This window comes from Phycodurus eques, chromosome 13 (assembly GCF_024500275.1).
Source record: "Phycodurus eques isolate BA_2022a chromosome 13, UOR_Pequ_1.1, whole genome shotgun sequence".
Lineage (NCBI taxonomy): Eukaryota > Metazoa > Chordata > Actinopteri > Syngnathiformes > Syngnathidae > Phycodurus > Phycodurus eques.
The window spans coordinates 16,161,911-16,188,840 of NC_084537.1; the positions used below are offsets into that span (position 1 = coordinate 16,161,911).

The following is a 26,930-nucleotide window of genomic DNA, read 5'->3' on the forward strand; positions in this document are numbered from 1 at the left end:
ACCGATTGAAACTACCAAAACAAACATGGCGTGGAGAGGCTGCATCGTGAAATGTACCCGGACAAATCTAATTCCCCCGAAAAACATGGCTTTGCGAGCTTCCAGGCAAGTCGATAAAAGCTTATAGACCACGTATGGTATTTGTTTAAAAAAATAACGACGAGGGAATGCTTGTGAGTGCGTGACGATTAGCTAACAGATAGCCCCTGTCATTGGGAGTCACGTAACTGTCAACATAAGAATGAGAGCGATTTACATTTATGTGTTTGCTAATTATTGTTAAGTAATTACGTTTCATGTGTCTGCTAATTATACGTTATCTCGATTTCAATCCATGTGAAGCACCTTGAGCTTGTGGTGAGTTCCATTGTTGTCATGTCGTACATTGACTCGTTTCACTTTGTACAACTCAAATCTTGGCATAAGCTGGTTATGGATGTTCCTTTTGATACACAGGAACGTCAACGTTTCTAAGTTTGAAATACCCCTTTTTTTAAAAAAGGCTCGACCTCTACTGCCAAGTGAGGCGTGGATTTCGTCGTGACGCTAAGGCTAAAAGGCCAGAATCAAAGAGAGGCAACGTCAGCCAAGAAACACGCACCAACGCTAGACCCCCAGGAAGCTCCCAGACAGGACCGCCACCTCGCCCTCATTTCCCTCAGCCGAAGCTACTCAAGCCCCTGATCTTCACAGTGGGGGTAAGGCCCTTTTCAATGCTGTGTCAAATGTGGTGTTTGACGAATGCCTGGAGAATAATTATTAGTGTAAACACAACAGGCACAATGTTGGTGTGAATATTGGCTGAAAAATATTGAGACAACTGAATGTAAATTTTTTCTGTCCTTTTAACTTAAATATTTTTAATTTTGAAGAAATGTATTCCTTTTCCTTTTCTATCCCATCTTTCCTGCCATGTTTGATTGATTTCACCCTATATCTGCTATACTAATACTGACTGTCATCTCTACTTGGCTTTTCTACAAAGCCCCCTTTGCAAATGTATCCACCCTCTCAATCCCCTGAACCCCTTCATGTGCCAGAACCCATGAAAATTTGACTTGACCACTTTGTTTTGCTGCACTTGTGACTGAAGAACTTCATATAAAATATTTTGATGGCTGTTTGAATGGAATCATCTTAAGATTTGTAACACTGATGCTGAATCTCAGAAACCTCTTTATTTAAACACTCAAGGAATTTGCCTCTAGTATGACAATAGACAGCCCATTTTGACAAAAAATACTTTTGTGACATAAAACATGAAAACACCCTACGAAGAGTCACTTAGCCTCTTGTAAATTAATGGCATGAGGGAAGAAGCTGTTGGAATGTCTGCTTGTTTTAGTTTGCATTGATCGATAGCGCCTACCTGAGGGAAGGAGCTGGAAGAGGTAGTAGTGACCGGGATTTGGAGGGTCCAAGAGGATTTTGCATGTTCTTGTCTTAGTTCTTGCCGCGTGCAAGTCCTCAAGGGTGGGCAGGGGTGTACCGACAATTTTCTTTAGCAGTTTTGATTGTCCTTTGCAGTCTGGGTTTGTCCTCTTTTGTCACAGCACCAAACCAGACTGTGATGGATGAACACAGGCAGGACTGAGTCGATGACTGCTGTGTAGAACTGCCTCAACAGATCCTGTGGCAGGCCATGCTTCCTCAGAAGCCGAAGAAAGTACATCCTCTGCTGGGCCTTTTTGACAATTGTGTTGATCTAGGTCTCCCACTTCAGGTCCAGATAGACTGTAATTCCCAGGGAATTGAAGGTCTCGACGGTTGACACGAGGCAGTTGGACAGCGTGAGGGGCGGCAGCTGTGGCGAGGTATGCCTCCTGAAGTCCACAATCATCTCTACAGTCTTGACCGTGTTCAGCTCCAGGTTGTGTCAACCTCACCACAGTTCCAGTTGCTACACTTTCTGTCGATACGCAGACTCATCACCGTTTTTGATGAGCCCGACGTCTGTGGTGTCGTCTGCAAACATCAGGAGTTTGAGAGCCGGTGCGTTGAGGTGCATTTTTTCGTGTAGCGAGAGAAGAGCAGCAGAGAGGAGTGGAGGAGAGGAGTTTGGGGATGATGGTGTTGAACGCAGAGCTGAGGTCCACGAACAAGATCCTCGCGTATGTCCCCACGCCGTTGAGGTGTTCTAGGATGAAGTGCAGTCCCATTTTGACTGTGTCATCCACAGACCTTTTTGCTTTGTAGGCAACCTGGAAGGGGTCCAGCAGAGATCCTATGACGTTCTTGAGGTGGTCCAGCACGAGGCGTTAAAAGGACTTAATGACCACAGATGTCAGGGCGACAGGCCTGTAGTCATTCAGACCCGAGATTGCAGGTTTCCTGGGGACGGGGATGATAATGGAGCGTTTGAAACAGGATGGTACTTCACATAGTTCCAAAGAACTATTGAAGAGCTGTGTGAAGACTGCAGAGAGCTGGTCCGCGTAGACTTTGACTTTGCTTTCTTTACCCACCTTAGTGCTACTGACACCCCCACCATTTCCACTATGTAAACTCCTCAATTATCAGTTGTTGCATCTACTGATACCAATATCTTTTTATGGTACTGCCACCCCAAATCCAGTTACCCCTGTTTGTTGATCCAACTGTACATATCTTGACAATGTTCTTTATGTTCACTCTCCATATGTCTGTTGTGTGCTCTAACCAAATCAATCCCACCCATATAAGTCTTAACAAGTGCCACACCCTCCTCCATGAAGCTAACCCCGGATACTAGACTTTACACCGATCTGATCGGTATCAGCCAATATTTAGCATTTTATGCTGATCGCCTGATCGGTTTTAATATCATAATTCGCCGATTGATCGGCTCCACAAAAGCCATTTACGCCGCGTCGCAGCGTGTACAGTAGATTTGAATCCAAAAGCTAGTTTATTTTTATCCTTGTCGCGTCTCTTTTGACGTAGTACTGTAAATATGGTGGTCACCGGTGCTCGGGACAGGACACAACAGCAAGACAACTTCTGAATTGGTTTTTAAAGAAACCATTTTAAAAAAGGAAGGTTTTGAAGTGGCCTTGTCAAAGTCCTGACTTGAGTCAGATGCAGTGGCATGACCTTAAAAAGGCCTTTCATGCTTGAAAACCTGAAATTTTTGCTGATTTCAAACAATTCTGCAAGGAAGACTGCACCAAAATATCTCCACAGAGATGTGAAAGACTCATTGCCAGTTACAGAAAATGCTTGATTTTAGTTGTTGCTGCTGAGGGTGGCCCAATCAGTAATTAGGTTTAAGGGGCAATTACTTTTTCACACGGGGCCAGGTAACTTTGTATTCTTTTCCCTAATAAATGAAATCACCATGTAAAACCAGCATTTTAAGTACACTTGGGTTATATTTGTCTGATATTTACATTTGTTTGATGATCTTAAGCACAGTGGAGAAACTATGCAAAAATATAAGAATTTGAAAAGGGGGCCTTTTCACAGCACTCTCCTCTCTTCTCCTGCCTTGCCACCCAGTGTAGAAAGTAAGTACTGGAGCACCATGCAGGCAGACGACACAGGCCGTGTCGAATGTTCATTTTAGTCTATGCCACGAGCTGCACAAAAAGTGGATGACAGTGGTTTGGACGCCCCTGATTTAAACCATGCCCCCAAAAGAATTGAGAATCGTTTGTAACCAGAATCGAAACGATGAGTCGGAACAGGAATCGTTCAAATTCAAAACGAAGCCCAACCCTACTCTGCTCAAAGTGGATTCTGAAATATATTTGCGAAAATGCCAGCAAAGTGTGTTGATTTGTCGGTCTTGGAAATGAAGTGAAAGGTTTTTGGAAAAGTTATGGAGTACTATTGCTAAAAAAAATAAAAAGGGTGCGAACCATGTATTACTCGTTCACTCCCATTGACGACTATAGATGTCAAATATCCATTTTAACTGCGGAAACTTTTGTCTGGTAGTATTCAAACTTTTTGTCACGTGACGTTCTAACTCCACGTCAGTTTACAGGCTGCTCTTTCGGTGCCGCAGCCATCCTGCAGTACGAGAACATAAAGTCAAGAGTCAGAACTTTAAGGGACCAAGCGGAGTCGGAAAAACTCCTGCAGGTGAGGTTAGAATGCCAAAAATCCTGATTTTTTTTTTTTTTTTTTTACTGGGTTTGGATAGTCGTTGAATCTCGTTGTTGGGTTGTCAGAGCTCTGGAGACATGGCGTACTGGCACGACTGGTGGAACCGGCTGACGGGTTTCCAACGCCAGCTCATCCTCCTCATGTCCGTAGCGGACAACTTCTGGGGCGGCCTCACTGAAGGCCAAAGGACCGTCACTGGTGAGCAATGTGCACACACCCCTGTTCAAATGCTGTTTATTTTCTGATAATATAAAAAAAAAAAAAAATCAAGGTGTGTATTATGCGCATTTAACGTGAGTTTGACTGTGATTGGTTAACTCTGAACACAGCAATTTATAAGAAGGTGTGTGCACTTGTGCAACCAAATTGTTTAATTTTTACTTCCCCTTTCGAAAATGTATTTACATTTTTTTTAATAGTCGTCGTCAGGATAAGCGGAACGGAAGATGAATGAAGTATAGTCGTACAGGTTGTAAGTCACATTAAAAGGTTTTGAAATGCTTTAGCGAGCTCTCATTTTCTTACATCACCAAAAGCAGGTGTTTGAACTGGGGTGTGTAGACTTTTTATACCCACTGTGTTGATTACTTGTCCAGGTATTATCCTGGCAAATGCCGTGGTGCTGTGCTGCTGGAAGATCCCCTCGCTGCAAAGGGGCTTGTTCAAGTATTTCACATCCAACCCAGCCTCGAGTGAGTGTAACAGCAAAGAAGCGAATACACTTTTATTCATCCTATCACTTTTTGCATACAATCTTTCACCTTTAATCTTGTAACGTTACATTACTTTGGAATATTTTTCTTGAAGTATTTTTTTTCTCCTGAATTACAACTATAATATTGTAACATATTTTTGGTACAGTATTAAAACTTACCATTTTGTAAAGTTATGTTATTTATTTTTTATAATACCGTTTTTTCTGGTTGTCATATAATTTTCTATGAATTACTTTATTCTTGTAAAAAGTAAATTTTAAATAAACAATTTCCTGACTTTTGAATCCAATATCATTTTTGGACAATGACAACTTTAATCTCGTGTGAACTTATATATTCATAATTTTTCCATGTTCCATAATTTTATCACTAATTACAACTTTATTCTTGTAAAATCTTTTTTTTGGGGGGGGGACTTTTTTCTACAATATGACTAACTTATTTTTGCAATATTCTATTTTTTTCTTGTTTTTTTCCTCCCAACATTCATTTTCTAAATGATTTTCATAGTTTTATCACGAAACTTTTTTTTTTTTTTGTATATTACAACTTTAATCTAGTAAAGGTCTGATATTATTCTTGTCAGGTTATGTTTTTTGTAACTATTCATAAATGACAACTTTATACTTTTTATTCAAATGATATTACAACTTAAAATCCCATAAAGGTATTATTTTTACAATATTATGTTTTATCTCCGTAATATGACATTTTATTACTCATTTATTCGAACACAATTGACGCTGGGTGCTTCCTCGTCCTGTTCCTCGTCAGCGAGTCAGTACCTTCCCCTGGTCCTGTCCTCCTTCAGTCACTACTCCATCATCCACATGGTGGCCAACATGTATGTCCTGTGGACATTTTCCTCAGAGGTGGTCTCGTTCTTGGGGAGGGAGCAATTCCTCGCCGTCTACATGTCTGCCGGTAAGTCCGGCATTTTGCATTGCAATCAACACAACCTCATTCATCTCACAAAAACTTAACAGTTTTCTATTGCTAGTAATGATGCTTTGCCCCTTAACGTCAAACATGCATTGTGTTGTGAAACAGAGGCACTAACCGTCTCCTTATTCGCCTGCAGGTGTTATTTCCACAATGGTCAGCTACATAATTAAAAGGACCTCTGGACGCATCTTTCCTTCATTGGGAGCAGTGAGCACCACTTCCTCAATAGTCAGTTCATGGACGACATTGTGTTTCGTTTTGTTTTTCAACTGAGCTGTGTGGTGCCCGTCAGTCAGGTGCAATCATGGCGGTGGTGGCTGGGGTCTGTGTCAAAGTCCCAGAAGCCAAACTGGGCGTCATTTTCCTGCCGATGTTCACCTTCACGGCAGCGACTGTGAGTGGAACGGTCTGATGCATTTTGATTGAACTAAACGGTGTTTATTATCTTTGGCACGCAAGTGTGTGAATGAGAGAAATAGTCGAGTGTATGACTGAATGAATGTGTAATTATGACATATGACAGTACGTAACTTCCAGTTGGCTGCCCTTTAGGCTCTGAAAGCTCTTGTTGCCGTGGATATGGCGGGCTTGCTGTTGGGATGGAAGATGATTGACCACGCGTCTCACATCGGCGGAGCTCTCTTTGGCATGTAAGTGGGGGGGGGGGGGGGGGGGGGGGGGGAAACGAGAAGATAATGTGATTTAAATCATTATTCGAAGAAGATGGGAAATTGTTGTCACATGCTGTGGGCAGCAATAAATCTTGATTTTAATAAACTAACCCCCACCCACCCCCAAAAAATGATTGTGGTTTAAATCATGCCCAATACAAATGATTTAATGAATTTACTTAACAAACTCAAAATACAGGCATATCTTATTTCAATGAGTTTTAAAGTAAAAGTAATATTTTTGTAATTACACTATTATAGCCTGGTGCAGGTAATCATGTTTGAAATTCCAAACACTGTATTCTGGGATAACAAAGTATAGGCCACCGAGCAGTTACACCATCAAGAGTCCTGTAATATTTATTGCATTAATATAGCTATTTTTTACCCATTTATCCCATTCAATAATTGGCTATTTGAGCTATTGTTGATTTTTAAAAAAAGCTAAAATAATTTTACATAATTCCAAATGTATATTGATATTTTATTAAATTAGTTAATTGATTTTGAATTTCATTTTTTAATGGTGAAATAAACAGGTTTACATAATTTAATTTTTTAAATTAAATAATGGGTTAAATGATGTAAATTTTAAAACCCAAAACAGTTTAAACATTTTAAAATGTTGTATTAAATAATTGGTTAATCGACATTGAAAATTAAAAAATGATAAATAATTTTAAAATAATTAAATACTTGGTTAATTTATGGTAAATGTTACAAGAAATAGTAATGACATTTTCAAAAATGTATTATCAAATAATTGGATGATTAATTGTAATTATAAATATTACATTTAAAACATGAGAATGAATTATGTCATTAAAATAAACTATTTAAGATATTTTACATCCCATTTTAACCTTTAAAAATATGTTTGCCCCATTAAAATAAAAAAATCAAATGTGGCACTCCTCAAATAGGAAATTAGTTTTAAAATAAATTTGAATGAAATTGATTAAAACAAGACTATTTATTTAAATAAAATTAACAAGACTTCAATTTTAAATCATCTTAAATCGTGACATTGATTAACGCTGACCGAGTGCGTCTTTGTTGCCGTGCAGTTGGTACATGGCATTCGGTCACAAATTGATCTGGGACAAGAGGGAGTGTGTGGTGACGATGTGGCGCAGCATTTGCGCTCCTGGCGGCGGCGGATCGAGTTCTGGAGGCGGGCCCGGGGTGGACGACGACGGGGGGCCACACAGGCCCAACTGACACTCGTCAAAAAAAGCTGTCACTCCCGGTCAGCCATCGTCCGCTCAGGAAATGCAAGCACACTTTAATCTACAGAGATGGAGCTAAATGGTGTTTCTAAACGTTACTTTGCATCCAGTGCACTGTTATTTTACATCCATGTGGTCAAAGTCGAAATGTTACCCATCTGCTTTGCACATCATTATTCGTGTGTGGTATTTATTTTGGTGGCAAATAGTGCTCATTTTTATCCTTATTCCATCTATCTGTTTTCTGTAGCGCTTGTCCTCACAAGGGTGCGCTGGAACTTCTATCTCAGCTGACTTTGGGTGAGCAGCCAATTGCAGGGCACAAAAAAGACAACCAACCACATTCTCACCTAGACACAATTAAAAAGTCTTCAGTGAGCCCAATCTATTTGGAATGTAGAAAGAAGCATGGTGGGAGAGATCCAAGATTTGAACCCAGAACGTCTCGTGACTGTGAGGCTGACGTGGTAAACGCTACTGTGCCACGCTGGCCCTCAAGTTAGTTCATATAAAAAAAAAAAAGCAGTGGGATTAAATATGATGCAATTCTAATACAGTCCTAATTCATTAACTCGCATGAAACATGACCTGTACAATGTTTTTCATTCTTGTCACAATGGTCACCATTGTATAATAAAAGGAAAACTACTGGTGCTTGCGTGTGTGTTCCAGTTACTGATGTACAGTGTTCTCAAAATAATATTTTTTTTGCACTCACTTTCATGTTAATGATCAAACTATTGTACAAAACATATAAACTAGTTTTTAAATGTCAATTAACTATGAGGGGGGACTATTCAAAGCTACCTGGCCTTGTGTGAAAAAGTAATTGCCCCTTAAAACTTCATAACTGGTTGGCCCACCCTCAGCAACAACTGAATCAAGGTTTTTTGTTTTATAACTGGCAATGAGTCACATCTCGGAGATATTTTGGCCCACTCTTCCTGGCAGAATTGTTTTAATTCAACACGAGGGTTTTTGAGTAACGGCCTTTTTGAGGTTTATGACACAGCATTTCAATTGGATTCAAGTCCAGACAGACTAGGCCACTCCAGGCTCTAGCACGCCCGCGACCCGAGTGAGGAGAAGCAGCTCAGAAAATGGATGGATGGAGGATGTTTTACATCTTGCGCATTGTCCAAACAAAATGGATTTTAAAACGTTAAAAACCTGTGAGGAGAAGCAGTTCAGAAAATGGATGGATGGATGAACAATAATCATGGAATAATTCTCTCTGTGAAAATAATCTATGTAAGTTTCACTTTTTGCATTGAACTACTTAAAATTAGTTTTCCTACTGTATATAGAATTTTGGTTCCAGGTCTTGTATTGGATCTCGTTCATTCTACACAGCCCTGTTCAGGTTTTGGTGTTTAACAAAAAAAATAATAATGAATCCGTTCAAAACTTTTTCCACCCTTAATGTGACCTGTACCTTGTACAACTCAATTGTAAAACATTTTTTAACAAAAATTAACTGAAATAATGTGGTTGCACAAGTGTGCACACCCTCTTATAACTGGGATTCAGTTGTGTATTCAGAATTAACCTACCACATTCTCACAATTCATGTTAAATGAGAGTTAGCACTGACCCACTACAATTATACAAAAATGAGACCAAGATAAATCATTTCAAAACATTTTGAACTTTTCATAACTCCCTCGACATTGACTTGGGACCCAGTTCTAGCTGAAAAAGAAACAACGCCGAAGCATGATTCTGTCACCATGCTTCACTGTTATGGATGGTGTTCTTTTGGGAGAGAAAAAAGTTAGGAAAAGCCTACTAGAACAGCTTGACTTTATTAGGGGTTAATCAGACTGCCTATCAGAGGCACTTTAAGAGGAGGCAGGCGTGTGCAATGCTGACCTCCATTTAACATTTGGTTAATTCTGAACACAGCCACATCCCAGTTAAGCGAAGATGCGCACACTAGTGGAACTACTTTATTTCAGTAGATAATTTTGACTTCCCTTCTTGAAAAAATTGAAAAGATTTCAATTGAGTTGCAGAGGTTAGAGGTCACATTAAATGTTGAAAGGTTGTGAATGATTTCTCTTGGTCTCATTTTTATTTTTTTAATATCACAAGAGCCTGGCATGGTGTGTAGACTTTTTGTATCCACTGTAAGACACAAGCTGTTCAGCCATGATTGCAAAGACATTGTTCAACAAAATATACATTTATGCTTAAATGGCGTTGACAAAATGTAGTGAAGTTCCATTACTGGATTTGTAATAAAGTGAGACCAACACTCAAGAGTTAGCAATCTTATTTAATCTTTTCCCTAAACTCAGAATCACTGTACTACATAAGTTACATTTTGTGTCAAATTTCACAGGTTCACTTTTTTCCTCCTCAAACTTCCAGTTTGACCTCTTGCTCGTATCAAACACACACACACACAAAAGCAAATTGTATTATACAAAAATGCAAACCAATTTTCACACAGTGAATTCTCTTACAAAGTCAAAATGGCATAATGGCTACATCCACATTGGAGGAAGATAATTCTAGACATTCCTTAATGGAGTATAATATACATATAAAACCCTTTTTTCTTGCTGAAATCAAACCGGTACCTTAATTTAAGAGATTTTTTCTTTTTCTTTTTTTTATTACCAAGGAAATATAAAAAGCCATTTGTGAATTGTTTTGCCCACAAAATCAGGGGAATAAAACGTGAGTCTCAAACAGCAGTAACAGAGCTCAGTGGTCAAAAGAAAGTTTGGAAGTGGAGGGCTTTAGGTGGATTATCTCATTGAGGGGGTAGTCGGCAGCAGTTCCACTGGGAAACATCGATTCAGCATCTTTTGCTGTTCGCTATGTAGTAAAGCCCCAATGTGACATGGTCCGAACTAAAAGGTGTTTAAAGAGCAGTCAGGCATTTTTTATTTTTTGTTTTTGGTTGACTTGCACTTGGATAAAGCGAAGGAAAGAGCGCAAAAAAATTAAAAATAAAATACATGAATGTCACCCAAGTACTTTTGCAGCTGTCGATTAAGACTCAATATTCATTCTATTGCAGACAAAACAATAAATACACTACATATCCAGTTATGGGGGGGGGGGCATTGTTTTGGCAGTATTGCATTGTTTGAAAATGATAATTACAACATCGCTTAATCCTACCATTTAGGCTTTAATATTGAGGAAACTGAAGAGGATCCGAGGCAAACCTTTACCTTCCTGATTATCCTCGTAAGGGGGCGGGGTTAACGCTTTTCATATCTTCATCCATTACAGCACTTGAGGGCGAAGGGGGGGAAAAAAGCGGAAAAAACTGAGGGTATTTTCTAACACACACACACACACAACACCAAACTCCTTAGTCTCTCCATATTTTTTTTGTTTGTTTCTCTTCCCACCCAAAAGTTACAGAATTGTTTTGTCTTCTTCGGAAGCATAGTCTTATCTTTGTTTGAACACAAAAGATTTAAGTGAACACACGTCGACTGCGCACAGAAAGTCCTTCGTCTGGGAAAGGATAAAGTCTGTGTTGGCAAGCAGTGGACAGAAAAATAAAAAGTCCAAAAAAAAAAAAAAAAAAAGGAATAAACATCTTGCTGATTCTAAAGTAGAGATCATTTAATATAAATGCTGAGCGAGTAGAATAAGAGGTGGCACGTTAATAGTGCTTTAGTATATTAATGTATGTATACATACTCGTATGTATAAGTGAGCTGTGTACCTAAACGATAAATGTAGCGGACGAGGGCGGGTGGCGGAAAGCGATCAGAATGGACGCAAAAACAATTCGCGTCCACCTCGAACGAACTCGAACTGCAGGCTCCGCGTTGGGTGTCGGCAGTAAACGTAACACGGAAGCGCTAGGCTAGCCTTGCGGTGATGGTGACAGCAGTGACTTAAACAAATTAAAGAAAATACATGTGCAAGGTTACTACTGTAGTGGAACACTCGACGGCGAGGAGTGCAAACAGGCCACCCCGCACCCCAAAACCGTAACAACATAGAGCATGAAAACAAAAACAAAAAGACAAAAGGGAAGGCAACTTCATAGAAGTTAGGCGAACACGTGACGAGATAATCCCAATGGGGAGGCTTTTTGCGAGTGGCCAGACGAGAAGCTCTGAGGAGGGAAAGGCTCATCATCAGTCAAAGTTTGACCCTGACGCACGAGGGTGCGGCCAGCCTGAGGAAGTGCTTTTTTTTTTTTGGGAGTACAATATTGTGACCACAGTGAGGAAGAAGCACATTCCCTTATCAAGAAAGTTGCAATCCTTAAAACAGAATGCTTCCATTAAATATTTAATATACTGGTTTAGTAGGCAAAAAAAAAAAAAAATACATAGCCAAGTCCATCCTAAAAATGCATTCATAAAAAAATAATAATGCTTCTCATGGCAGTCAGGTGGCGTACTTTCCCTTCCCAGACCATCTGGATCTGTGCAACCACTTTTTTTTTTTTGTTTGTTTACGATTCTGGGGGCAAGGGCCAACTTGCTGCTGTCTCCTCCACACGTTTGTGTGACGCTATATTCCTGAGCATGCGACGTGATAGGTCTGCTTGCCTCGGAAACCGTTTTTTTTGGGGGGCGGGGGGGGTGACTGAATTCCTTTTGAGTGCCACTGTCACCATCACCACCCTGTTCCTCTTCCTGTTGTGAGCCTTGTTAAGTCTAGAATTCAAAAGGAGAGCGGGGAAAAGAGAAGGAACAACAACAACAACAACACACAAAGAAATGTTATCATATGCCCTGGTTTCCAGGCAAGGAAAGTCATTGTTTTAAAAAAAAGAAAAAGCTCATTCACAGAACAAAAAGAAAGAAAATTCATATCACGGCAGATACTGCTCATCTAAATAGAATGTGTGTGTATGCCTGTGCATGCTTTTCAACAGAGCATCTTGTGTGTGTGTGTGTGTGTGTGTGTGTGTGCGTGTGTAATTGTGTACTGCTTAAGAGCAGGAATGGACAACACCATTCTTCTGCATTTCTGAGCCGGTGCCGACCGGGTCAGAACACAGGCTTAACGTAGACGTCTTGTTTGTCAGCGACAGCATGGACCCGCCCACTGCACCTTCTTGCAGACTACTGGAGCCATTTGACACCTCACTGCAAGCACACATTCGCCACCCCCAAAAAAGGAAGCCAGTTGAGAAGAGAGATTGCTGGGGGAGAGGAGGGATGTGAAAATATACAATTGTGTTTTGACTCACCCGAGAGCGAGCGAGATTTCTTCCAGCTGGGTCTTGTGCTCAGGTTGTCCATTCTCAGCGGATTTCAGCTTGTACTGCTGGACCTCATGGGCTACTTGGTTCTCCTGGGTTTGGAAAGAAACATTTACTGTGTAAATGTCTGGTTTGACTGATTTTCTAATATAGCTAGAAATAATTCTCTAGTTGACGCATCATCACAGGTTGTCATGGTCTCCCTCAGGGGGCTGGTTATAAGAGTAAAACTAGGACCCGACCGATTAATCAGTGTTTTGCCGATTAAATGCAAATATAGTCTTACTTTCTCATGTTTTGATAACTGAAAGGCATCCCTGATTTTTATTTCTCAAGTCATCATCACTTCACGGCAAAAGAAAATAATGGAGAAGAAGAAATGTGATTTAACATTGAAGGGCATCATGCATAAATAATGTTTTGCCCGTAACTTCACTTCTTATGCTGCTTATATACTGCATACATTTCTGGCCTAAGTCTCAAGATAAACTCATCAGCTAATGCTTTTTTTGTTTTGGTACTTGAAAATTCCTCTCTGTTGTAATGGTAAACAAAGACTAAAGGACAAAGTATTATAAAACTGTCAATAAAATATTTTCCAATGAAAATATACCATAGGTTCCATATACCATTGGCATTTCACATATAGGAGGTGTAGAGTTTATTCCCTCTTGTTGCACGTTATTTGAAGCTTTTAGTAGATTAGGGGAGCAAGATGTCTCCATCACATATATAATAAGATGATCAACGATGTCATCATCGCAGCATTCGTGATGTCACTCGCATTCACTACAATCAGAGTAAACTGGTAAACACGTTGGATCTTGGGCGAGTAACAGAGATTTCTTCAATTGGTTCAGCGACGTTACGCCGCTGTGATTTAAATTTTGAAGCGCAGCAAAACCAGTGATCGATACTGGGCCACTCACGACGAGTTGCCGAACCATGCGCACTACACGGCACTTCAGTCGGTTTCGGCCACTTTGCCCGGTGGACTTTAGTTTGAAGGTTCGGTTCACATTGGATAACAAAATGGGGGGGGGGGGGGGGGGTTTGATCTGCTTATCTTTTGTGTAAACGGGCCAGCTTTAAATTATCTTAAAATGAGATGACTTAAAACTTTTAGTTTTTAGGGAAGTGCAATATCAATAGTTACTCTTCTTTTTGGGAAATGAAGGATGGCGACAAGTGCAACAGAAGTGGTGAATTATTATTCTATTAAAAAAACTAGAAATCACTTTTTTTGTTCCTTTGACTTCATTTGAAGAGAATGTGAGAGGTTGTCTGGAAGATGCGTTTGCACGATGCTACTCTTTTCTTGTGCTGCAGAAAATCTTTTTCAATTCATATTTTGCCCTTTTGGCAAAAGCCTATCGTAGCCACGACTTCCGCTCGCAAGAATCTGAGCTGTACTGTGTTTGTTTGCAGAGTGGGTGTGTGGTTAAGAGCGCATGGCAGTTATACTCACTTTGCCTTAAACGTTCTGCGGGAGAACCTTAATAATCACTTGGTCATATTACATCGTTACACCTCCATTTGATTAGGATTATTAAGGTGGATCACTAGTTTTGAACAGAGGCCAAGGGAAAAACTGGCAAGCTTTCAATCAGGCCAGGAAGGCTTTGAGTCTGACAACTGCGCTTGCCCAATGACACCGGTTAACTCATCCTCACCATAGCCATTTCTCGAGTGCGTTTTCCAATCTCTCGCTCCACCTGGTGGAGCTCCAGGCTTAGCTGTTCACTGGAGACGGCCGCAGCACTCGCCCCCCCGGTTGGCCACTTGGGGGGCTGCTGCGACTGAGCGGCTAAGGCCTGACCTTGGCTGCTGGTGACCGGCGGGCCAGCCAAGGCACTGGCTTCTCTCTGCAGCAGTAAAGGGTTACTGGCAGACTGTGAACATAAGAAGGTAATATTTCCAAATATACAATTATTTAATCCTTCACAACAACATTGCTAGAAACAAACTTGGAAGTCATCGAGAAAAAGCCTAAAAGTCAGCTGCACGGCGTGCTATGCAGCTGAGCTAGACAGAACTGCACAATCGCAAACAAGTTACAGTTGGCGATGGACCCACGCAGTTATCTACTCACCCACAAACTAAATACTCTGACTCCTGGTTTTCTAAAAAGGGAAACAACATTTTGAAGTGCCACATATGGTGTATTATTTTATTGAGCGACAAACAACATGTGCACAATTTAGACTAAAGCGCTTCATATGACAACCCAGGTAACTGAATGTTCCATAAAAAGTCCAAAATTAGAAAGATGGAACTGTTCAAAGTTTTAGGTGTTCAACAGTCTCACTACAAGTCTAACCTTTTCAAAATCTCAAACTAATATTGTACCACAAGATGCTACTTTGAGGTCATATTTGGAAAAATGTGACATGTTTGAGACTATGGCAGAATGGCACATGACAAGAGAGCCAATCACAAGCATTCGCTTCAAAACAAAGTGATATGACGCCCAAAAAATACATTAAAAAAAAAAGCTTTTGTGGCTGTTTTCCAAATGTAACTAAAATTGTAATCATGGAAATTTCAAAACAAAACTAATTTAAATACATATTTTCTCTGAGTAATGTAATAGATTACAAATATTAAATTTGTGATTAAATAATCTTGTTACATAATCAGTTAGTCCACAACACTGCTCTCCAATAGTATTGATTTGTGATAATTTTTTTTAACTTGACCAAATTTGGACACTGGACACGAATTTATAAATAAAGTCAAGACTGTATTTTTAAGTAAACAAATGAAATATTAGCCGTAGGTATAAAATATTTTTACGAGTATTCTACATTCATTAATGGGATAAAAACAGATTTTGCACTATTAAACAAAAACATGCATGTGAGGTGCAGGTATTTCATCCATTTGGAGTTGCCACCCTCACATTCTACGGTGGTATCTGTGACTGAGTGTTTATGGCTGTAAAAGGCCATGCGTGTCAACCACACACGGCGCAACGTGTGCAGTTGGTTTAAAATACAGACATTGAATCCATGTGACGTTAAAAAAGCCTTCTGCACAGAATATGTACCTCCATGCTTTGCATCTGCGTCTGCTGGTTAATCTGCTGGTTGACCTGCTGCAGCTCCTTCTTCAGCTGTTCTCTGTCCTGGGCTGTCTGATGGGAGGGGTATGAAGTTCCGCCCCATCCTGCATGACTTCCATACGTGTATTCTGCTGGAATATAAATGGGAAGTCAAAGTGCAGCTGACAGAAATGAATTTGTGCTGAGATAGCTTTTTACCAGCCATGGTCATGTGTTTAGAGTTTGGGTTCTGGGGGGCGGGGACCATAGCTTGGACAGGGCCGGTCTGGTAGCCCGTCTTGGAGGTGCGGGAGATGGCGCCAAAGCGTGACACTGTTGGCTGGGGACCAAATGGAATAATGGGGTCGTCGTCCTTAACTTCCGCACCCCTCCGAGGGGCCTCCAGGCATGGTTCCCTTAGAACCTTTGCATCCACATTCTGAGGAGACAAGATGAAGAATGAAAATTCATTAAAGTTCCAAGAACGTAGTACGCTGCTGCTGTTTCTTCTTGTTCTGTTTGTAGTCTAAACTCACCATCATGTCCATGGCACCAGGAACCATAACATCTCTGGGTTTGGCATCCTTGGTGCCAATGTAGGAGCTAATTGTATCACACGACCATGGGGAGTACTGGCCAGCGTAGTCCGGCTCTCTGCATTTCCCAATGCTCTTGGAGCTCTCGTCGCCATACTGCAGATGTACACACAAAATACACATTGTGATACTGTTGAATGATGACATAATGGAGTCTAGAAAAACTTTTACAGTTTGAGGCGTGTGTGGGAGAGATAGGAAATTGACTTGGTGCTGACCTCGGGAGGGTAGTCACTGGGGAATGGATGCGATAGTGTGGGAGAGGCTGCAAATGGTGGAGGGGAGATGACTTTCCTTTCCTCCAGCTGGGAGAGGAGCTCCTTGCGACGGCGGTGTAGATAGTCCAGACTGGGCTGGGACCCGGCGTATGATGCCCCCTAGGACATGGAACAAAGATGAAGGTCCTGAACTGCTTGGAATGCTGGCTGAACACATTAAAATTTACATACAGTGAAACGCAGTTTTTGTGGGGGTATATGCTCCAGACCTATCAGCAATAGCTGAAAATCCTTGATATAGAGAGACCATAAGAACGTTTTAATATATATATATATATATATATATATATATATATACACATATACACACACACACACACGCACACACACACACACACACACACACAGGTGGTGTGTGAGTATCTGTCTGTGAGCAATGGCTAACAGCAGTTCCTGCATGAGTGTTAATGTGTTTTGCTGTTCTTCCAGCTTTCAATAAATAGCTGAAAAGTGCATCGCCAACTGTGGCACTCCTTTCTCACATGTGAGGGCATTACAGTAGGTAAGTATACAGTAAAAAACCATTAAAAAAAACATTTGCTTGCAAAAAAAAAAACATTCTATAGGTGGTGCGAAAGATGATCCAGGATATAACATGGGAACTATGTGATATGACAATGTTTAAAAATGGCTCACCCTGACATAAGTCCTCATGGGTTGTGATGGGGCTCCTGGTGGGTAGTAACCTTCTGGTGGGTATCTATCTCGTACACTGGGCTCTGTGTGGTAGAGGGAGTTAGCCTGTCCAGCTGATTGTGGGGGAACATCCAACGGCGCAGCGCTTATCCTGACGAGACCATCTCTCTGAGATGGATAAGGCTGCGGGGGAGGCGGCGGGCCGCTGTAGGTCACGTGGCGTCCGCGGTCGTAGTGTGATGGGTGAGGGTACGAAAAGTGGGGACCGGAGTGGGGGGCCTGGTAGGGGCGCTCTGGTGGGCCGTAACCAGGGTACGGGTCATAAGGGGGTCCTGACTCACTCGGGGGTAGAGGGTTACGGATGTAATCCCGAGAAACGTATTGCGGTGGCTGCTGGTAGGGGTACCCTGAAAAATTGGGAGAGAAAGTCAACTTTCAGACACGACACAGATGTGTATGAGTGTGTTTAGCTGAATCGTACCTGGTGGGTACTGTGAGGGCTCATACTGGGAAGCAGAGGGTGGGGGGCGCGTGTCAGAATAGAACATCTCAGGGAGCTGCTGCTGGGGGTAGACAGGCGAACCTCGGGCGACGACAGGCATTTGCTTCACTCCGGAAAGGTGGTCTGGAGCCATCCGTGGGTGAGCCATGGCATGAGGTGGCATAGGCATACCAGTCTTGGTCATAGGGTCCAAGCTTAGTGGAAAATTAATGCAGTGAATTAAAATCTTAGTGGATCAGATTTGGATCTCCTTAGCTACGTCAAAAAGTATTCTGAATACACACATTTTTATTTTTGTAATCCAGGGACCAATATTGGGAAAATATATTTGGGGCTTTTGAAGCACATGCAAAAAGGACAGTGACATAAACCTTACCAGTGAGATCATTTGGCCAAAGCAAAGTAATTTACAACAGAGCACAACTTCATGAAATACACAACAAAGAAAGAAAAGTCATTGAATTGTTATGTGGCGTAATGGCATAACATTATCATTATTATTAACATTAAGTTAACAAACCCAAACAAAAACCATGTTATAGCAAAAATGGCTCCATGTCAAGAGATGGTGTACACAAAAGGAAACCCCACAAAAAAACTTCATTGATTAATCTTCCGTACTGCTTAACCTCACTAGGGTCGCGGGCGTGCTGGAGCCTATCTCAGCTGACTCTGGGAGAGAGGCGGGGTACACCCTGAACCAATCGCCATCCAATCGCAGGGCACATATAAACAAACAACCATTCGCACTCACATTCACACCTATGTGCAATTTAGAGTCTTCAATTAACCTACCCAGCATGTTTTTGGGATTTGGGAGGAAACCAGAGTACCTGGAGAAAACCCACGCAGGCACAGGAAGAACATGCAAACTCCACACAGGCGAGGCTGGATTTTAACCTGGGTCCTCAGAACTGTGAGGCAGCTGGGTTAACCAGTCGGCCACCGGGCCGCCACTTATTATTTAGTGACCTAAATTGTAATTTGCTTTAACAACAGTGGTGCCTTGAGATACGGGTTGAATTCGTTCTATGACGACACTCGAAACTCCAACACTCGTTTCTCAAATCATCTTATCCCAATGAAATGACGTCAAGTCCAGCCCCCATAACATAATTAATAAAACAATTTGGTCATCATTATTAATTAATTGCGGGTCCTTCTGGTGTATGTGACTTGGCCCCCTGGGGGCAACATAATACAATTGTACAGACAAACAAAGAAGAGTTTTACAACTACTGTAAGAGACTCAGTATGCTGTCGTAAAATTAGACGTTTGTCGCAGATGCTAAAGACGATATGACTGAGTATTGCAATACTGTCTGTCTACTTGGTGGACATATCTGATAGCATGTCTATAGCCTTTCCCTTTATGCGTTAGTATTAAACTAGCAGACCATAAGAGCAAAGTTATATATTTGTTTTAAATACACGTGTCACTCTGTTTAATGTATAGTTTGACAAACTTCAACTGGGAGTGGCATTAAACAGCTTGAAGCCTCTTTTTGGAAGAATTGTTCACTCAGTCAACTGCTGCTTGTTGTGAAGAGAGTTGAACTCACTGCCACCAAACAGTGCTCTCATCTTGAATTTTTGCTCACAAGCCAAAGCAAAAAACCAAATTTGGATCTCGTCGGATCACCCGTTTCTCAAGGCACCGTTTAAAGTGGTGGGATTGTCCAAAATGTCTGCATCTTACTCAAGAGTTTTTGCGTGTAAGTCTTTCCACATAGCAGAGACACAGGAAAGTTAATTGTACACTGGAAAGTTAACCGTTTATTAACCATAACCACAGCGGCACACAATCAGCGAGAAGCAGACTAGACTCTTGAGCACATAGCGTAAGCGAAAACATATACAGGCGAAGCCCTATCTCCAGCGCCTTCAGCGGACATGCCCACAGTCCTGCAGCTCGAGGGTGAGCCTTATTTTTCCATGATTTCAGAGCCTTATTTTACATACATGATTTTTCTTTTATTCATTTAAATTTGGCAGGCTTTAAAAAAATAATTAAAAAATAAAAACTTGTGTGTGGTGTGTCAAATTTACAAGTCATTTTTAAACCTCTTTGATGCATCTTTAAGAGTTGTTCAATTAACAACCGGCTGTGACCAGATGAATTGTCCACTTTACTTCACTGCACACGAATGCATTCTGCATTATCAGGTATTCTCTACTTACAGATCAGGTGGTGATCCCGGGGCACTTGGGCTCCCTCCGTCCATCTTGAGAGGCTTCCGCAGCAGTTCGTACGGGACTGTGTCTGCGCCACGTGCGATGAGCTGGGGCAGGGAGGGTACGACGCTCCCGTTGGTGAGGGGTGAAGGCTTCCTGGTCACGCCCACATCGAGGGGGAGGCCCTCTTCTGGCCCTCCTGAACCAGGGAGGCGAGCTGCCAGGCGTTTATTCATCTTTCGATACCTAAAGAGTTCAAAATGTAGAGCGGATATAAATGTTTTCATATTAATAACTATATTATTACATAGTTTCAAATTGTATATTCGACCACAATATTTAAATTGAGACTGACTTTTCCAGTTCTTCCTGAGAGTGAGCAAAGGTGCAGCTCGCTCCACGAGGACAGCCTCCCTTCAGTTTCATGTCGCGACACATGTACGTCTTATACTTGCTGTGCTGAGGAGGCTCCAAACAGATTTGACTCATAATTATGAGTGTAAAAACAACCTATGTATTCTATAAACTGACATAGAAGACTACCTGTTGAGGGTCAGCTCCTTTCTTGCTGTGGTTCTGGATGAAGTCCACTAGGCCATGCACGACCGTCTTCACGGCCACCAAGCCCTTCTCGAGCTGCTCCCATGTGGGAGGGGGAGCATCTGGGTGTGAAATGAGCAAAGTGGGGGATTATGTTTCAACATTGCAATTTCATACCTGAATAGTTCTGCACAATTCAGCTCACAGCGGAGCTATTTGAGGCCGTCTTTTTGTCTTGCTTCATAGTTGGAACACTTTCTCTTCATTCTTACCAGGGCTGGGATCGATGTTGGCAAGCAGTTCAAGGTGAGGCCGCAGCCTGTTGAGGTTGGCTGGGTCTCCCGTCCTCTGCAGGGCAATTGTGAGCTCTTGGACGCTCTGGGCAAAGGATGCTGGGGTCTGCAGCTATGTAGGTCACAGAAAAACAGGGAATCAACACTTCAGTGGTTTTATCCTTGGCAGGCACCTTATCAAACTCAGAAGAAGCATGTTGGACTATGCAAGTACACCACAAGCAAACACACCTTATCAATGATGGACTGCATGTGTGACTTGTGCGACTGATCCCCATATAACAGCGAAGACCACTGGTCGGGTGCGATGCGCAAGCCGCCCTCCATAGCAATTTGAACAATCTGAGAGTCATGCTCGCGCCGCAGTGCCTCATAAGTACGGAACTCCTCCTTGAGTTGCATGAGGGATGAATCTTCATCACGTTTGGTCACCTAAGAAGCCATAGATTGTTTTTTTTCCCACAACGTTTGTAGAGAATGATTATCAAAGAATTAAAATGACAAAAGACAATGATCTTGTTGAAGCCCAAAGACATGGCATCCCACAGTTTAAAAAAATGTTCCTCTGGCGTACCTTGAAGCAGGAGGCCCTATAGAGGAGCTGCACCACATGGCCTATGCTTGTCTTGGAGGCCTGTGGAAATCGAGGTTCAAGCCTCTGGACAACAAAGAGAACCAACACCTTCCTGGACAGAGCTGAGCCATCCTCCAGTGCGAGGAGGACCAGTTTCAGGGCCTCTTCTTGCATCGCTTGGAGAAATTATCAAAATTAGGATCGACTGAAAAGTCAACATTAATTAGTGGTCTTTTTGTGAGGTAGGGGATATACCTGGGCCAAGAAACTGACACCCACGTGCACGGACTGCAGCCCACAGGTTGGAGGACAACTGTTGGGGGTTCTGGTGCTGCAAGATGAGTTCCGTGACTGTCCGCTCGCCCAAAGAGCGGGCGGCCCTCATGGCCCGGATGCGGCCCTCCTCCTCTACTAGCTGGCAGTGGACCAGAGTGACCAGTTTCCTCTGCATGGGTCGACTCAGCATGCTTTGGGCCGTGCTGCTCAGACCGACCCCTGGTGACAGATCAGCCCAAGATATTAATCACCGATTTCCCAATAACATTAAGAACTTAAGAACTTCAATTTTGTTAAGCACCTGTCAAACTTTTATCAGCAGGTGTGCCTTGGAAGTACAATGAACAACGCCCTATTCGCAGTTCGCAATTCATGTTTTTTTCTTCTTCTGTGGAACCAATCCTCAGCTATTCACTAAAACACTCCCCAATTCCCATTTTTTGTGCTCTTTATATGATACTATAAGGCAGGTGTGTCAAACTCATTTTTGTCGGCCACAATATAGTCACGGTTTTCCTCAGAGGGCCGTTGACTGTGAAACCATATAAATGTTTCGTCACCTCATTATTACATACACAGAACAAATTGATGGATACCTAGTTTTGAAATCAAAAGTCAAGGATAATAGTTTGTTCAACTATTGTTCAAGTTACCATAAACAGAAAATGCCTGCAATGTCTCAACGCTACTATTTATTATTTTATGAGAATTTGAGCAATAATCATGGAAGTTGACACAGATGATTTGCTTTCGCGGGCCACATGAAATGACTTGGCGGGCCAGATCTGACCCCCAGGCCTTGAAATTGACACCTGTGCTATAAGAGTAGTAATTGGTTCCATGGAAGTATGTTGACATTAGTGTTGGTCGAATTATGTAAGATGAGTTTGAAATGATATTTAACTGTTTGGGGATCATAGTTTGAGGTATACTTGCATACTTAGAACTATTAATGTACTTATTATAAACTCTTTTTAGGTAGCGTCTATTTAGTTTAAGCGTGGTACTTCACTGTAAGGACTTGTCAGCGCTGACTTCGGCATTTCAAATTTATGACAGGTCAAGTTGGTGCACTAAATCTATTATGCTTGCTGCACAGGTTACACTAAATAATGATACAGTAACCACCATTATGGCAGGTTGCATCAGTTTGATTACATTACTTCCATCAAGATGTTTTAATTTCAGGCATGCGTGCACAAATTAAAGCCCTTTTGCACTGCCAGTAAAAGCCAGCATTTTTCTGCCATTTTTATTTAGTCTCTGTTCTCGATAAACAGTATCAATGCAGAATGGCCGGATAAAGCTGTAGTACAGTCGACACTCACTGCTCCCGTCCTATTTCAAATCTCACACCAGATGCAGCTGTTGACGTCATCCAATTTTGTGATTGCTGAGTTCTGTGTAAAAGCTAAAGGTGGATAAATGCCAGGTCTGCTGTGTAAAAGAGGCTTAAAAAACTAATAAAATGAAAAAAATTAAAAAACTGCAGTCAGCCCTGACATTTAAAATCACATCCAAATATTCACAAGTAATGTATTGTTCGGATCCTTGTACATGCGTTTTCATTAGACTCAACATGTTTGTTTTATCTTGTGAGGGGTGTTGGCAGCAACAGCTCTCACAGGCATGAAACTAACTGTTACCCAGGTTTTACAAGGTCATTAAAGACAAAACATTTTCAAATGAGTTGCAGTTAAAGCGGAGAGTCAATCTGATTGGTGAGTTCGACTAAAAGGGGATGTGAGAAGTTGTATCACAGCATGCTAATGCAATGGCATCACAGATGACAGTCATAGTACCAAATAAAAGAAAATATTTCATTTTTGGAATTAAGAGGTTTTATTGCTTTACCGAGCAGAGCTGCCAACTACAAACAACACGCAGATCTTTGCCGTTACATAATTATTAAATGATAGTAGCTGCGCTTTAGTGGAATAACAGCACACCATCTGGATGACTTGTCTATAATTATCTCATCACAAATCACACCCATGTCAGCTTCTGCCCAAACAGACAGCAGCCTGGTTTGTCAATAAGAATGTAAAACTCTCATCTCATGCACTAATTGGTGTGACTAAGCAGGCGGGCATGCGACTCAAACACACTGGTAAATGCACAATGTAGTACAGATACAAGCGATTATACAGTATTGCTATTGTATCTTAACTCTGGCAACACACTGCAGTACAATAAATCGACAAGAGATTAATTTGAAGGTAGTATGAATGAGAAGTGGTCATAAAAGACGAACAGACGCATGATGTGCGTGCGTGTTGAAGTACCTCGCATGTTGCTGAGGGGTTTCAGGTAGAGGGCCAGCTCCTCCACACACTGCCTCGCTTCCTCATAATGCTGAGAGTCCTCAGGACTGCTAATCAAGCCAACTGGCTGAGCCTTAGGAACCTGCACACGAGGGGGAATGAAAAAAGGGTCAACGCCAGAAAGCTTTCAGTGATATTGTGTCACTGCCACACTAAATAACAGTCTTTACACGATCAAGATTTTTGGGGCCGATTAGCGAGTTTAAAAAACGATCACCGATCCGATTACAAGATGGAGCATTGTGTCTATTTAAATTACTTGTTCATTTACTTAATTGCTCAAAAAATTATATTTACAAGAAATATATCTTTGCTCATCTATTTATACCAGTGAGGCATAGTGACAGACAGAACAAATAAATGCTCTTCTATTCGATGGCAAGAAGTACATACAGTAATTAACGTATCCACTTTTTGTGACATTTTTGTTTGTTGGTGTGCCGTGAGATTTTTCAATTGTAAAATGGGCCTTGGCTCCATAAAGGTTGGAAATCATTGCTCTAGTCAGGTCATGTATTCTAATCAGTCAGGTCCAACCAACATTACAACATGACAGAAATAATGGGTGCTAACTTACTGTAATTAAATTACTTTATTGTAATTACATTACTTCACATACACCGAAACTTTTAGAGCATGATTCGACAGAAAGCCGGTACAACCGTTAGTGCTGGCACTAGCTTGGTAGGTTACATAACATTTTGTTGCCCGCTTGCGAGCCGTATCGTATTAAAAGTACGTGAACATACCTCAAGCAATCCTTGAATTAAAGTCCTCCCCCGAGCACCGGTGACCACCAACACACGTTTTCCCCCCATTTAGTTATTATATTACACACGATGCCATCGATTGTTGTTGTCATGTCAGTGTATCCGGTCGCGTTTAGTTGACAAGATAAAGCTCAATGATAATAAAAAAACGGGATGTGGTAGTGTCGGAATATAAGATTTTATTGCAGTAGTCTGACATAGTGCAATTGTGAAAGACCAAATTTGTCTTGTCGTCCGATCCACACATTACGTGTTGTCTGTCACAGACGTGTTGTCTGTCCCACACCGCCAATGTTTTTTTAAATAAGTTTATTGGTGGTCAGATATTTACAGTACTACGTCAAAAGACAGGCGACAAGGCGAAAAATAAACTAGCTTTTGGATTCAAATATACCATACACGATGGCGACGCGGAGTAAATTTCTTTTGCAGAGCCGATCAATGGCGAATTATGACAAAGCCGATCAGCATAAAATCCAAATTTTCGGTCGATACCGATCAGGCCGATAAGATCGGTGTAAAGGCTACTAAATAATACACCAACTGACAGTTTGCAAATGGGTTGGTAAGGTATTACCGCCCAGTGACTATGTACAGTAGATTATCCTGTCTGTCTAAAAATTAAGCCAGTCAACCAAGCAAATCACATGATGGCAGTATAACAAAGATAAAAGCCTCAAAACAACTATATATTGTACAGAAAGGTAGTCTTGGAATTCACTTTGCTGTAGAGTTTATAATAATTGTGTCCAGTGTTATGCACCCCCACCATCAGTTGAAGCAAAAAGCTTCTCAAACCATTGAAAGCTCACAAATGTCACAAGTATGGATCTTTTCACTTTCATTACCATTACAGTGTTAACAAATACCATGGAAATATCTGAGAACCATTTCTATTTTCAGCAATTCCTTTATAGCAGTGGCGTTTTCAACTCCAAGACCCAAATTAGAACGCACTAAAAATATCACGCATTACCATATCAAAATATCCATCCATCAATGTTCTATAGTGCCTATCCTCATTAGGGTCACGGGTGACATGAACCCTTCCCAGTTGACTCTGGTCGAAAGGAGAGGTAGACCCTAGACCGATCGCTGGGCACATACTGACAAGTACCATTCACACTTGCTTTCACATCTATGGACAATTCACAACTATGGACAATTCAGTCTTCTTTTTGGAATGTGGGGGGCGGGTGGGCCCTTCCAGTCCGGCTTCCGTCCCCGCCAGTCTGGTTTTTTATCCATCCTCATCAAGAGACTCTTCGACATTGTTATCTCACATACACCCCTTCACTGGTTTCACATCTACTGTGTCTCTCAGACCGCTCACTGTTTATTCAGCTCATATATTTTTTTTATCTGATCCCTCCCCAATTACTTCAGGGCTCCGTTCTATAGATTTCTGGTCAACCAAGTTCAATCATTCTTTCCTCTTCCCTTACCTCACGTCTTTCAGAAATCAAATCCTGGTTCACTTCCAATTTGTTGAAACTTGACAGCAATAAAACTGAGTCTTTGTTCATTTATCTATGCCAGTGTTGTACAGTGACAGGTGGAACAATGAAATCCTCTTCCACTAGATGGCAGAAGACCCAATTAACCGGTCCACCTGTTGCCATTCATAAAATAGCTGTGGGTTCAACTAAACAGGATTCCACACAAACCAAATTGTAAGTAAATTGAGACAAAAATTGTCATTATTTCAATATATTATAGTCCCGATCTGATCACTTGATCGGAAATTGGGGCCAATCAAAAGAGACGTTTATCTTTTATTTTTTTAAAGAGGTGTAGCGTCACGCAACAGTCTATGTCTGCTCTGCAGCCATGGTGCTCTGTAGTGGGCAGCGCGTTAGTCCCCAGAGCGTGTTCGAAATGGCTACAAGCTTTCATAGCTACAAGCCTGTCTGGAGCTCTTTAAGGAAACCGAGGCAGAGTAAGATGTGGGAACATTTTGCCTACATAGCCAACTGTTGCCAAGGGCAAGTTGAAAGATACTACAAACTAAGTCTGCACAGCCACACAGGAGGTAACGGTATGGCCTAACAGTTCACAAGCTGAGAAGCATCGTCAAAA

The 26,930-nt window shown here is 41.5% G+C and overlaps 2 protein-coding genes across 6 annotated transcripts in view; one reads left to right on the forward strand and one right to left on the reverse strand.

The window, feature by feature from the left end:
• Positions 1-9,921, forward strand: LOC133411317 (presenilin-associated rhomboid-like protein A, mitochondrial). Its single transcript, XM_061693544.1, has 10 exons — positions 1-105; positions 503-698; positions 3,961-4,065; positions 4,155-4,287; positions 4,686-4,781; positions 5,580-5,729; positions 5,887-5,957; positions 6,043-6,144; positions 6,303-6,400; positions 7,489-9,921. The coding sequence occupies exons 1-10, from the start codon at positions 26-28 to the stop codon at positions 7,640-7,642; spliced, it is 1,185 nt and encodes a 394-aa protein (XP_061549528.1). The 5' UTR covers positions 1-25; the 3' UTR covers positions 7,643-9,921.
• Positions 9,914-26,930, reverse strand: part of rc3h1b (ring finger and CCCH-type domains 1b) — a 20,392-nt gene continuing 3,375 nt past the window's right edge. Inside the window, exons 3-19 of one of the 5 annotated variants that reach the window (XM_061693541.1) lie at positions 24,043-24,163; positions 21,737-21,976; positions 21,482-21,657; positions 21,139-21,339; positions 20,887-21,019; positions 20,618-20,736; positions 20,430-20,533; positions 20,081-20,320; positions 17,879-18,093; positions 17,398-17,804; positions 16,702-16,860; positions 16,424-16,579; positions 16,107-16,326; positions 15,894-16,039; positions 14,518-14,736; positions 12,833-12,936; positions 9,914-12,728 (exon numbers count right to left, since the gene is read on the reverse strand). In XM_061693541.1, coding sequence (XP_061549525.1) covers positions 12,572-12,728; positions 12,833-12,936; positions 14,518-14,736; positions 15,894-16,039; positions 16,107-16,326; positions 16,424-16,579; positions 16,702-16,860; positions 17,398-17,804; positions 17,879-18,093; positions 20,081-20,320; positions 20,430-20,533; positions 20,618-20,736; positions 20,887-21,019; positions 21,139-21,339; positions 21,482-21,657; positions 21,737-21,976; positions 24,043-24,163 — 3,117 coding nt within the window. In that variant the 3' untranslated portion in view covers positions 9,914-12,571. Of the gene's footprint in view, positions 12,729-12,832; positions 12,937-14,517; positions 14,737-15,893; positions 16,040-16,106; positions 16,327-16,423; positions 16,580-16,701; positions 16,861-17,397; positions 17,805-17,878; positions 18,094-20,080; positions 20,321-20,429; positions 20,543-20,617; positions 20,737-20,886; positions 21,020-21,138; positions 21,340-21,481; positions 21,658-21,736; positions 21,977-24,042; positions 24,164-26,930 lie in introns of all 5 variants that reach the window. The other 4 variants (XM_061693543.1, XM_061693540.1, XM_061693542.1 and 1 more) reach the window with 4 other exon arrangements.